At 30.3% G+C, this 14261-nt stretch overlaps 1 protein-coding gene across 1 annotated transcript; it reads right to left on the bottom strand.

The window, feature by feature from the left end:
• Positions 1-513: 513 nt before the first annotated feature.
• On the bottom strand, positions 514-14261 carry LOC106464673 (neuroplastin-like). The gene is made up of 7 exons (XM_013924831.2): positions 13937-14261; positions 10199-10313; positions 8651-8811; positions 5807-5923; positions 4368-4544; positions 2345-2480; positions 514-1327 (listed from the first exon to the last, which is right to left on the bottom strand). The coding sequence occupies exons 1-7, from the start codon at positions 14049-14051 to the stop codon at positions 1276-1278; spliced, it is 873 nt and encodes a 290-aa protein (XP_013780285.1). The 5' UTR covers positions 14052-14261; the 3' UTR covers positions 514-1275.

Here is a 14261-nt window from a genome sequence, read left to right as displayed (position 1 = left end):
TTTTTCTCTGGATAACATTTTTAATTATTGGAGCACAGATTTTTTCTCTGGATATCATTTTTACTTATTAGTGCACAGATTTTTCTCTGGATATCATTTTTACTTATTAGTATGTGGAATGCCATCTTTATTTATTAGTGTCTGAAATTTTCTGGACATAATTTTTGCTTATTAGTGCATGGAATTTCCCTTAGATACCATTTTTGCTTATTAGTGCATGGAATTACCCTTAGATACCATTTTTACTTATTAGTGCATGGAATTACCCTTAGATACCATTTTTACTTATTAGTGCATTAATTCCATGCACTAATAAGTAAAAATGGTAGCTAAGGGAAATTCCATGCACTAATAAGCAAAAATGGTATCTAAGGGTAATTCCCCCTTAGATACCATTTTTACTTATTAGTGCATAGAATTACCCTTAGATACCATTTTTACTTATTGGTACATGGAATCTTCTCTAGATTAGTGTATGAAATTTTTCGTGGATACCATTTTTGTGATTAGTTCAAGAAATTTTCTATAATTACCTATTTTACTTGTATTTGGTTTTTACACAGACATCGTCCATTTCTTGAACACTTAAGTAGATAAGTGTCATAAAAAGTTTTAATGTATTTCGACACTCATCTTGTGTGTATGTGTGTGCTCCTTTATTACTATTATAACTAAATTACTCATGGATTCTTTACTCCTTAAATATGTCACATTTTTTTAAAAATCTAGTAAGACAGTAAATAATAAAATTCTTCATATAACTACTATCATATAGATCAGTTCTTTACGGAGATTTTTTATTTCATTACACAATGCAGACATGAGAAATCTTCACATTTCTATTTACACACACTGTAGTTGACATCCAAACTACTCATGAATACAAGGCTTTTGTACTATAATTCTTGAAACTTGTTTTCCACAAAGTAACACAGTTCTTCTTAAGATACAGTGAAGTTTCATAATAATAAAGTAGAATAACATTTGATACATTTACAATTGTCACATTAAATATCACGTTCAGTACACTTTTTCTAAATCTAGCTCAGTGCCCCTAGGAAAGGGAAAACATTGGTCCAGTTTATATTTAGAGATCTCTTAAACTAAAATGGAAATATTAAATATAAAATAAATACACTACAAAAAAGGGAATATAAGTGATTTTAACTATACACTATATGTGAAACAATCTAACTTGTTTTTACAAATAAAAAGATGAGCTGCCTAAGGTATGGTTACAGGAAAGGAATTTCAGAAGATGTCTATCTGTAAACCTTACTTTCGCTGACGTATTTCCTTGCCTTCTCCGTGGTCAGGAAGGTTTTTGCTGAAAATACACAAAAGTTCCATACATTAACAAAAAATTCCAAATCCACATGAAAATACCTTATTTACAAGAATAACAAGGTTTAGTGATTTGTGAAAATCTATATCTCAGATCGGGAGGTCCAATGGAGATCTTCGCACACATCATTCCAGTAGTGGGCTCTGAAAACAGCTAATAAGTACATATTCACAACTCTAATAAGGCTTAGCAATTTGTGAAGATCTTTCAAGACTCATTTTGGAGTTCCAAAATTTTGATGAACAATGAAAGGATTAATATGAAATTCAACATACAACATAAACCAGTCCCAGTAAATAGTTATTTGAAAACTGTTCACAATTTTCTTTATCATAAAAAGACACTTGAATTTAATGTTTGGCATTCTCATTATATTTAAATGCAAATTATAAAGTTAATAATATTTGTATCATTTCAAGAAATCATAAGGTTATTATGTTAGGTCTAATAAAATGGTATACTTGTTTACGTCATGCTGATACAATAGTAAGTTGTCAAACAATGATTTATGAACATTATGGAAATGATTTTATGTACCATTGTTTGTTAGTTTACCATGTTATCATTACATGATGTAGAAAACACAGAACTTAAATTAAGCAGACTGTAAGTTTGTTTGGCTTCTGAATTGTTTACCAGACTTATGTAAGTAATTGTCAGTTTTATATATTTTTTGATTTATGTAAGTAATGGTCAGTTTTATATATTTTTTGATTTATGTAAGCAATGGTCATTTTTTTATAATTTCTTGGAACTAAAAATACAGCTAGTTCTATTTTCAGGAAAAGCATTAAAAAGAAATTCATTCTTCCTTTGTTGAAATAAACTAGTATTTTCTTGTTTTTCCATAAAGTGAACAAGTAGTTGACGAAACACCAAAGAAAATAGGGATGGTATTTAAACACTATTTTTAGCAAGTTGTAAAGTTTTTTTTGTGCTTTATCACATAAGAAGGCAAAAATGTTTAACTTCCAAGAAATATACTTGAGCTACACTTACTTCTCAATATTTTGGTCTGTATCTGACTCGTTGAATTCCAATCTTTCGCGCTTCTTTTCATATACAAAGATGATAGCACATAAAACAGCCACCTCTGCACAAATTCCCAAAAATGGCCAAAGTGCTCCAAGCTTGTCTGAAACATCAGATTTTCCTAAATATCTTAACATAACTTAATCATGTCTATATTAATACTAAGATGCCAATAATGTTTCTCATTCTATCAAATTTCATCTGACTAGCATGAAGTTCACCTTAAACATTCCATGATGCTTGTACCACTACATAGTATATGTACCGGCCATAGTACATAGTATATGTACCAGCCACAGTACATAGTATGCGTACCACACACAGTACATAGTATATGTACTGGCCACAGTATATAGTATATGTACCACACACACTACATAGTATATGTACCACACACACACTACATAGTATATGTACCACACACACAATACATAGTATATGTACCACACACACAATACATAGTATATGTACCACACACACTACATGGTATATGTACCAGCCAGACAGTACATAGTATATGTACTACACACAGTACATACTATATGTACTGGCCACAGTACATGGTATATGTACCAGCCACAGTACATAGTATGTGTACCACACACAGTACATAGTATACATACCGGCCACAGTATATAGTATATGTACTAAACACAGTATATAGTATACGTACCACACACACTACATAGTATATGTAACGGCCATAGTACATAGTATATGTACCAACCACAGTACATAGTATACGTACCAGCCACAGTATATGGTATATGTAGCACACTCACTACATAGTATATGTACCAGCCACACAGTACACAGTATATGTACCACACACAGTACATACTATATGTACTGGCCACAGTACATAGTATATGAACCAGCCACACACAGTATATAGTATATGTACCACACACAGTACATACTATATGTACCAGCCACACACACAGTACATACTATATGTACCAGCCAAACACACAGTACATACTATATGTACCACACACGATACATGGTATAAGTACTAGCCACACACAGTACGTAGTATATGTACCATCCACTTAATGCCCACAGTACATGGTACATGTACCATCCACAATGTGTGAAACACTTATTGGCCACAGTACATAGTATATGTACCATCCATAATGTGTGAAACACTTACTGGCCACAGTATGTGGTGCATGTACCAGTTGCAGCATGTGAAACATGTACCAGCCACAATGTATGAAGCACAAACCAGTCACACTATGTGAAACATGTACCAGCCAGAGTACATGGTGCACATACTAGAGCAATACATGGTACATGCACTGGCTACAGTACCTGGTACATGTAATGTCCACAGTACGTAATACATGTACCAGCCACAGTACGCAGTCCATGTACCAACAATGATACATGTTGCACTTACACGCCTTATGATCTGGTACATGTACCGACCACGGTACATGGTACACTTACATGTCTTAGTATCCATTACATGTACCAACCATGGTACATGGTACACATAACTGCCTTAGTACCTGGTACATGTACCTACCTTAATATCTGGTACATGTACCAAATCACAGTATATGCTCACAACACAATAAGTGATGTATGTAGTAACCAGAATGGAAGAAAAAAAGAACACTAGAATAGTTATTAGAATACGAAAAGTAATACAGGTAATCTTCGATTCTCAAATATTTTTATTTTTGTATTAAATACTTTTAAAAACAGCTTGTACAAGTATACTGTAAAGTCACACAAAAGTAATACAGGTAATCTTCGATTCTCAAATATTTTATTTTTCTATTAAATACTTTTAAAAACAGCTTGTACAAGTATACTGTAAAGTCACACAAAAGTAATACAGGTAATCTTCGATTCTCAAATATTTTTATATTTCTATTATATACTTTTAAAAACAGCTTGTACAAGTATACTGTAAAGTCATACATTACTGAGGAATGGGAAGTTGGACATATGATTAAAATAATCTACATTTACTGACCTTTAACTCTGACCAGGATGGTGGTTGTAACATTGTTCACTCCATTCGTTGCTTCACAGGTGTAGTGAGCTCGATCATCATAGTCCAATTGTTCTATGATAAGTTTGGCATTAGGAACTCCTCTGTCATTAGCTTCAAACTTAATACGTACGTCTGAAGTATTCAGAGAATTCCCATCTATTTAAAATATAAATTATTCACCCCAGGCTTGTACACATCAGATACACATAAAGAAGGTTGTAGCACTACCACATTTCTGGAATGTCTTAGCTGTAAACTTTACCAACTTACATTTGTAATGACAGAAAAGCATGAACTGTCTTCTGACACATACATCTCATCCTATTACAGGCAATAATCCTCCTTCTCATCAAAAACTGTACTTTGAACAGAACAAATTAAAATATACAAAGTTATTTTCAAAACATCAAAGAAGTCATTGTGTCACTAGTATCTATCATAACACAAGTTAAGGACTAATGCAGGGCAAGCTCTAATCTTATTACACACTTCAGTTTATATATCTCATTTGAAGCTCTATCATATTATCATAAACTTCCTCTTTTAAAGAAAAATTCCTTCTATTTTGTTTTGCTTTTTTTATGTGAGAGAAAAAACAAAACTGGCAAAATTTCTCAGTGCTTTACTAACTAGTTATTAATCTATTATAAAAAAATTTTCTTCCAGAAATTTGGATTTTTTAAGTAATATATTTTGTAAATATTAAAATAGGATATCTACTTATTAATAATATTACAATTTTGTAGAAAAAACAAATTATAATTAAATTCAGTAAAACTGAGATTATTCAAAACTAACTGAAATTACTCACTGTGACTCATTCTTCATTTCAGGTTAATGTATACAAATAAATAAACTATGCTGATTTCAATTTCTAGTAGAGTAATCAAGTCATTGATATTAACAGTGTGAAAATAGAATAACCTTGGCTCTTATAAAGTTTAGTGTTTTTTATCAACACTGATAATAGATTTAAATTAAACATCTTTTTACAGATACATGAAGAAGACATTTAACTAAAATATTCTTAAATACACTAAAGGCACATATACAAGAGAAAAAACAATTTTAAATTTTCACAAGTGATTGAGAAAAACAAATTTCCTTAATAATCACATCAGATAAAGAAGAATCCAGGTAAAGCTCTCAAAAATTAAATGTTTTATGGGTACAAATAAAACTCAGACTAGATCTGGAAAATTCTTGACATTTAAATAAAACAAAACTGAATCTTCAAATGTCATCCTTAAAATTGAGAGTAAAAATCAAAAGAAAATAAAACAGGTTTTGTAACATTTAAAAAAATTACCAATAAGCTTTCAACCCTCTCTTTAGCCAACAGTTCATCAGTGAGGATTGTAATGTGGTAAAAACATGTTTTAAACATACTTTATATCGCTGTATACTACTTAACATACCTTTCAACCAAGTGACTATTGGTGCTGGGATTCCTTTCACATTACATGGTAAGACTAACTTGTCTCCCTGAAGAAGGTTCAATGAACTATGAAATACTTCTACAAACTCTGTACGAGCTGTTGGATAGGACATTTGATTTTCAGTCATTTACAGAATGATCTAACACACAATTCAGATATATAACACAAATACCAAACAAGCCTTCATTGTAACCCAAAAACTGATCCTTTAAACATTCATTAAAAACAACAACATAAAATTAGTTAAGACAGAAAACAATAAACAGTATAGATATATTTAAGTACCAAATCTCTATTTACAACAAAATATACTTTTGGACTATTTTAAGTGTTAGCAAAGTCACTAAACTGCTTTCACAAAAATCCATCAAGTAGAGGCCAAAAGAATGATACTGGTAACAGTTAAATCATTTTCAGTACTCTGTAAATGTAGCTTAAACAAAAGCAAATTAGGTCAAAAAATAGTTGATAAATAATTATCTTATCTTCGACACGGTATCTTTTCAAACAATATGAAACAAAGATAAATAAATATTCAGTCATAAGGCAGTTAACTCAACATGTAAACATGAAAAATAAATATCCAGTCACATGGCAGTTAACTCAACATGTAAACATGAACAATAAATATCCAGTAACAAGGCAGTTAACTCAACATGTAAAAATGAAAAATAAATATCCAGTCACAAGGCTGTTAATTCAACATGTAAATATGAACAATAAATATTCAATCACAAGACAGTTAACTCAACATGTAAACATGAACAATAAATATCTAGTCCCAAGGAGATTAACTCAACATGTAAACATGAATAATAAATATTCAATCACAAGACAGTCAGCTCAACATGTAAAAATGAAAAATAAATATCCAGTCACAAGGCTGTTAATTCAACATGTAAATATGAACAATAAATATTCAATCACAAGACAGTTAACTCAACATGTAAACATGAACAATAAATATCTAGTCCCAAGGAGATTAACTCAACATGTAAACATGAACAGTAAATATCTAGTCCCAAGGAGATTAACTCAACTTGTTAACATGAATAATAAATATCCAGTCACAAGGCAATCAGCTCAACATGTAAACATGAACATCTAGTCACATAAAAGTTAGCTCAACATGAAAACATGAACAATAAATATCTAGTCCCAAGGAGATTAACTCAACATGTAAACATGAATAATAAATATCCAGTCACAAGGCAGTTGGCTCAACATGAAAACTTGAACAATAAAAACTTTTTCCTGTATATATATATAATTGTAGATAAGAAACTAATTTTAACACACATGCTCTAGCATTTCTTCTATTTCTTAGTTAAGTTTCTTCTTTTAATTAAGATAAAAAGTAATTTTAATACCATTATGACAGTTTCTTTTTATACTTAACACAAAATCTGGCTTATTAAACTTTTTTCTTAAATATATAAGATCGTAATTAGCATATGCACACCAATTACCCAATGTTTTTGATTAAAATTAAATCAAAACCTAAACTTCAGCTCAAGTTACATTCATATTACAAATTTCATGGCAGGATGAACTTCACAGAATCACCTTGATATGAAAAGAAAAAAATAATATAAACAACATACATATAGTACTCACAGTTACAAAAAACTAACTGTCTTCAATCTATGAAATGTACATAAAAACATCCATTGTTAGGAAAAACACATCTATTAATGTTTTATGTTAATGCCAAAAAGCTGATAATAACATGGTAATTTCAACTAGCTGATTATGATAAGGTAATGTCAACTAGCTGATGATAATATGGTAATGTCAAAAAACTGATGATGATATGGTAATTTCAACAAGTTGATGATAACATGTCAATGTCAACAAGCTGATGATGATATGGTAATTTCAACCAGCTGATGATAAAATGGTAATTTTAACAAGTTGACGATAACATGTGAATGTCAACAAGCTGATGATGATATGGTAATAAAATTTTCATCAATCATTTTGAACTCATATAAAGATATTTGACGTTATTAAACCACAAAAATATGGGAATTTTCGTGTGGTAATCAAAAATCACCATTAACGAGATAAACATTTTCACTTTGGTCCTTTCCTGGTAATGTCCAGCTGAAAAAAATGCAAATGTATTTTAGTATCTATCAAGGTCACATAAAAAAGTACCCCATTCATGATTGTGATTCAACTGAACAAACCACTACAGTTCTCGTACCCCATTCATGATTGTGATTCAACTGAACAAAACTCTACAGTTCTCGTACCCCATTCATGATTATGATTCAACTGAACAAAACTCTACAGTTCTTGTACCCCATTCATGATTGTGATTCAACTGAACAAAACTCTACAGTTCTTGTACCCCATTCATGATTGTGATTCAACTGAACAAAACTCTACAGTTCTCGTACCCCATTCATGATTGTGATTCAACTGAACAAAACTCTACAGTTCTCTACTAAACAAAACAAGAAAATCTTCCATTTTGTCAGGTTTAATGTAAGTAAATACAAAACAGAAGCTCACACAAACTGTTCTAGATTTTTTGTTTTCACTTAGGATTTTATATTCTACACATTCACATCCATGAAAACTTATAATATTTATTATTTATTTTGTCAGTAAATATCCTTAATGAGTAGATCATTAAAATTCAGTGTAATTTCACACAAACATTGCACCAGTAAGCAGTAAACTGTTGCTCAATAACTTAACAGTTGCTGTAGTAAACATGTACATATAATATGTATATACACACTCTAGGAATTAAAAAATGGAGAATTTCTGTCACGACTTTCGTACAGCAGACAAGACACTAAAAAGACTTACTGCGAACTATTATAGTAGCATTAATATTGGCGGCTGTCACAATACATGTGTATTCTCCAGTATCATTTTCAGTAGTTGTTTTCACAATCATGGAGTTGTTTTCTGAGAAAATCTTGATCCTATCATCATCGTCACTATCCAAAATGGATCCATCCTTGTACCTGAAAGCACAGTTGGAATAATAATACAAATACAGGTGTTTTTAAGTTACCTGTATTCTTATCATTTAATTAAAATATTTGCTATTTTTTTAAGGGTTGTTGTGTATGTAAACAAAATTACATCAGGGCAAGAAATAGTACAGAACAAACCACACCAAATCTCATCAAACAGAAAAAAGTGAAACCACAAATAATACATACAACAAACTTTTCTTTAAGATTAAGCTGTACTTGCATAAATCATAATATCTCCTAAATGGAAAGGTTTCATAACATACAACAGAATAAGTATCATTTGCATGTTTATTGGAGAGTTTATTATGGCATACCTGGTATGTGTTGTGGCAAACTCAAAAGTAGTCCAAAAAATAATGTATTTTGTATAACAAAAAATTACATGCACAAAATATTTTAATAAAAATCTATAAGATTTTTCATTTCTGAGTAAAACATTTATATAACTAGAACATGATGCCATAAGCTATTCCTACCATACATTAAAGGTTGAGCCATTCCTCGCATTCTATACACACTGTGCTATTCCTATCATATTACACATGATGTGTCATTCCTGATCAAATTCATCATATTTTTTATTCTAACTGAGTACCCCACCCCCAAGTATGAGAATTATTGTGTACTACTTAGTTGAAAATGTATTGTTTTTCCTGGAAAGAATATTGAATAGTCAAGAATGTAGATTCAAAAATTGATTTGTCCAAAAATTATGTTCCGTCCCTTCTCTCTTCAGATACTAGGTTTAGTTAAAATTAGAATAATGATTATACATGATAAGCTAATACTACTTAATTAGAATAAGTTATAATTTATTCATGAAGTTTGAAAGCATGAAAATATTAAGAAATATTTAATATACTCTGTGCTGGACAAAATGTATTAACAATCAGAAACTTTTTGAGATTCCACATTACACTCAAAAAGTTAGATAATCATTCACCAAACTTACACTCTGCATTAGTGAAAACATCTTTTGAGGACAATAACAAACTAAAACTGATACATACAAATACTAGTTTTGACACATTTGTGCATCCTTTTTAAGTCTCATTTTGTGACACAGGAATGTGTCAAAACTAGTTTCTCTAATTGTTTAGGCATGAAAGGTGAAAGACTTTCGAAATATCGTCCTTTACACTTGTGTTTCTACAACAGACAGTTGTCATCCATTCATCTAAGTTTCATCATAGTTTCTCTGATATTATCTCTTCTGTAGCTTGTTCCATTTACTGTGTTTCATCATGTCTTGATGTTTGCAAAAACAGGAAGCTTGAACAAAATTTCTTCAGTTTATTTCATCTCCATGTACAAATTTTAGAAAGACAAGACAAACAAATAAAATGAAATCCTACATAATTAAAAAACTCACCAAGTTACAACTAAAGTCAAGTCTTCAGTTGTGTTACACATTAGTTCTAAAGGTTTTGGAGGTTTGATAATAATCCCCTGTCCTGGAACTTCTTCATTAGTGTGAATCATGGAGGCTAATACGTTGAAAAATATTTCATATAATGTAATTTCACATATAAACTTCATACAGTTGCATATAACATACACAAAACATGCATTAACCCTAACATGGATTAAATATCAGTAGATACAACAAAATTTTGACATTTTCACTTCCAATATATTTAAAATACTTAAATAATTTTTTCTTATATTCTTTCAAAAATATATATATATTACAGATATAAATGTCTCTACAAATTAAAAATATAAATTGATGATTAATATTATACTACACAAAGTTTCAACATTTAAATCCTGCTTCTACAATTATTTGGTTTTATCTACAATGTGCACATAGTTTTTATACAAAAATAATTTCTACAGCAAAATCATTGAAAGTTCCTTTTTAACTACAAAACTCATTTGAACACTGAGAATACTTTAAATTTGTTTGCTGTCAAATACAAAATTGACTGTACACTGTCAGTTCCTTAACTTTACTTGTTAACTAAAACACTGATTGGAAGTTGTGAATATTAATATATAGAAAGAAATACATTAACTAATTGATATTCAATTCTGATCCAACCAAGCTACCTACATAGATCAGACCTAAACATATACACCTAGTAATGATCATAGTTAATTAAATATAATATTCAAACTACATTACTTAGAATTAATATGAACTTCTGATCAGAGCCAGCTACGTACTTGAAGAGAAACTACAAATACCTGGCAATCTGTATAACTAATTAAATATACTTTTCTCATGTTTCTACTTATAAAGATTAGAATGTATTGTTTCATCAGTTATGTACCCTTGTTGTTAATGATGTTTTCAGCTACAATTTCAATAATATCTTACAAGATTTCAGCCAGCTTAGTCCTATATACATACATTAAACTACTAATGCAAAATAATCTCTATAACAAATGCATAATAATAAAAATATAAAGTAATGCCATTTGATATATCACATAGTAAAACCAATACTATTAATGATAGTAAAAAACAAATAATATAATCATGATGTTAGAAAAACATGTAGGTTCAAGAAATCTTGAAAGAAATGAATAAAAACCCTATAACCTGAGGGCTTTCAAAAGGAGGACCTTTCTTCTTCAGGGGCAAGATTTGAATGGTAGTTTAATCAAATGAGTGATATATATAAAAGGAGTTTAGTGAAGTCATGAAGGTCATCCAGTTTTCCAGGAAATGTTTATACAATATAATATACCATACTTAGAGAACATAGAGACACTAGCTGTTGGCTTGAACTATTGTCAAAGAAGTAAATTTCTTTGAAAAATATAATATAACATGCCTAGTTTTTCTCCAATCCTCCCTAACATATTTTTTAACCAATGAAAACTTGTTAACAACTCCTACAGTCTAATGTTAGAGGAGAGTGAAATCTGTGACAATTTATGCAACATGTTACTGTTTAAACTGTGTTGAGTTTGTAATAGTAATTTTCCTATAGTACAATCAAAAACTAATGTTTATGAAGATACAAAATACTAGGTAAAAAAAATAAAATAATATCTGAACCATCCATGAAAATATGACAATATTAGGTGTAAGACAAAGAAAATAACATGCTAAACATACTATGTGATGTGTCTAACAGTTTCACTGTTTTTTAATTAACCAATAACACTTAACAAACACATACAGGAAGGAAAGAATGTTAAATTTTCTGTAAAAGATAAAAACTAGGCATAAAAAGTCTCTAGAAAGTTCAATAAAACAATAACACTTCAAAAGAAAAGTTACAGCACTTGTTAATAAATTCAAGAAAGTAATTCTCAAAAATTAACTGAACTAAACTAATGATGTAATGTCATACTATATAGAGAACTTGTATATAGCTAATATAATTAACTATATATATGAGCTTAGACTAATTGAACTAAACTAATGATGTAATGTCATACTATATACAGAACTGTTATATAGCTAATATTAACCATATATAATATGAGCTTAGACTAACAGGAGGTAAAGCCAATGGTGGTCAGTTTGTTCACTATATATACAGTCTATATGTACTATCAAGACGAAACCATAGAACAACACTAAATATCTTTTGTTGCAGAACCAAATTTAACACCATGTTAAGAGCTACATGGAAGAAGTTTAACTCCCAGGAATCCAGAGTTAACTTTAAAAGAAAGCATCTGCCATTCCAAAACAACATCTTGAAGAGTTAAATCCAAGCTAGGAAAACAAGCATCCAGAAAATTAGTTTGAAACACCAAAGACAGAAAAGATTTGTACAATAGTATATTTGCTAACTATGGTCATGTATGCATATATATATATATACACACACACACCTAGATTTTATCTTCATAATAACTTATTTTTATGACCAAGTGATTCTGGTTGGAATTCTTTGTTGAAAAATTTAAGTTTCTCATATGAACTGCAACAATATAAACCTTTTTTTTTCTTTGTCCTTTCCAACATTACATTTATAGCCACAGGTGCAAGACTACTAACAATAACATGATTAAACACTTAAGAACTTACTAAATGAACCCCATTTTTCAGCACTTGACACTTTGTCTATGTAACACTAACAGACACTAGCCAACCAAAATGCTCAAAACTGTCAGTGATCATTTCAAAACATATCCCATAATGCATCAAATGAACAATACCTTTCTCAACCTTACACCCCTAGCTTTAACTCAGTTTAAGAAAAACGTTATTTGTGTGCTTCCCTATTTCATTTACGTTTTTACACAAGATAAACTTAGCGATAACTGTAGATAAACTATGTAGATTTGACTGAGATATGGCTTTATGTGAAACAAATGCTGCCTCTTGGTGTATTCATTACACTACAGATGAAAATTAAAGACGTAGAAATACATCGCGAATGAGGTGCTAAAGATATTTACAATATTTTACACAGATACGTCCATTTCTGTGCTCTAGCTGATAGTGATACACGTTATCAGTAAACTGGCATATTAACCCCAGACCGTTGTTTTGTCTGGCTCTAGGCCTAATTGTCAGACTAGCTTCGTTCTATGAGTGTAATTATGCCATAACCACCATGTCATTTCTCACTAGTATGATAATTGGACCTTGAGATATTTTACTTTTAGTTATAATTCAAATACTTCGTTTTCTTTTTCAACAATGAATGTAACCCAACTGGAGAAACTTTTGAATACTGCTCTGTGACTTATATCTGTAACAGTGTAACTTGTAAGTGATCTTTATGACTTATCATCTTGACATTTTCCTTTGTTTGAGCCTTTTCAGCTAAGATGATAAAAAAAAAAGCGACACTGATGGTTTTAAGTTTAAGTTCGAGTAGAAGTAAAAACAATTAATACTATTAATATTATCTCAATGAGGTTTGTGTAACTGTTTGGCTATTCCTTTAAAATTATGTAAATGATTTGAGTTTATCACATTCACACTTCGAAATAACAATATAGAATCATACCGATGGACAAAAATATTGATTTGTGTTATTAATAGTAATACTATATTATTGTGAGATAAATACTTAGCAACTCAGAATTAGCCTTTATAAAAATTATTCACCTAAGGAACGAAAAAATGCATTTACCAATCCATAGATTACATTATTTTTCACCCAAAATTTCGATCTTTTAAACTTTTTCTCACCTGTTTCACCTCGAGGCACTTCATCATTGTTCAAGCTCATTTCAAGCCTACTTCCACGCACAGAGATGAAAGTGAAGAATATCCACAGAAATTTCAACAAAAACGTAGAATCCATCTTATTTGAAAAAGTATGAGTGACTATCGGAATTTAAATTCTGAATAAGCTAGACACAAACCTTTCCTAACAGCTTCGCTTGTTAAAACAAATGCCTATTTCGTAGGTATTTACTGTCTTAAAATTTATTAGTTGGAGTATTGGATTGACCTTCGATATGCCGATCGATTGACACAGCGTCAAAACAACATGCACCCTCTCAATCGTATA

This window comes from Limulus polyphemus, unplaced genomic scaffold, assembly GCF_000517525.1.
Source record: "Limulus polyphemus unplaced genomic scaffold, Limulus_polyphemus-2.1.2 Scaffold1714, whole genome shotgun sequence".
Classification (NCBI taxonomy): domain Eukaryota; kingdom Metazoa; phylum Arthropoda; class Merostomata; order Xiphosura; family Limulidae; genus Limulus; species Limulus polyphemus.
Note: the sequence above shows the minus strand (reverse complement) of the source record. Positions and strands in the feature narration are given on the sequence as shown.

Excerpts from the sequence above, each read along its gene's own strand:
- LOC106464673 (XM_013924831.2), bottom strand. The coding sequence starts at position 14,051 with ATGGATTCTACGTTTTTGTTGAAATTTCTGTGGATATTCTTCACTTTC. Across the intron at positions 10,314-13,936 it reads AGTGCCTCGAGGTGAAACAG|CCTCCATGATTCACACTAAT; the intron begins GTGAGAAAAAGT and ends TCAACGTATTAG. Across the intron at positions 4,545-5,806 it reads AATAGTCACTTGGTTGAAAG|ATGGGAATTCTCTGAATACT; the intron begins GTATGTTAAGTA and ends TATTTTAAATAG.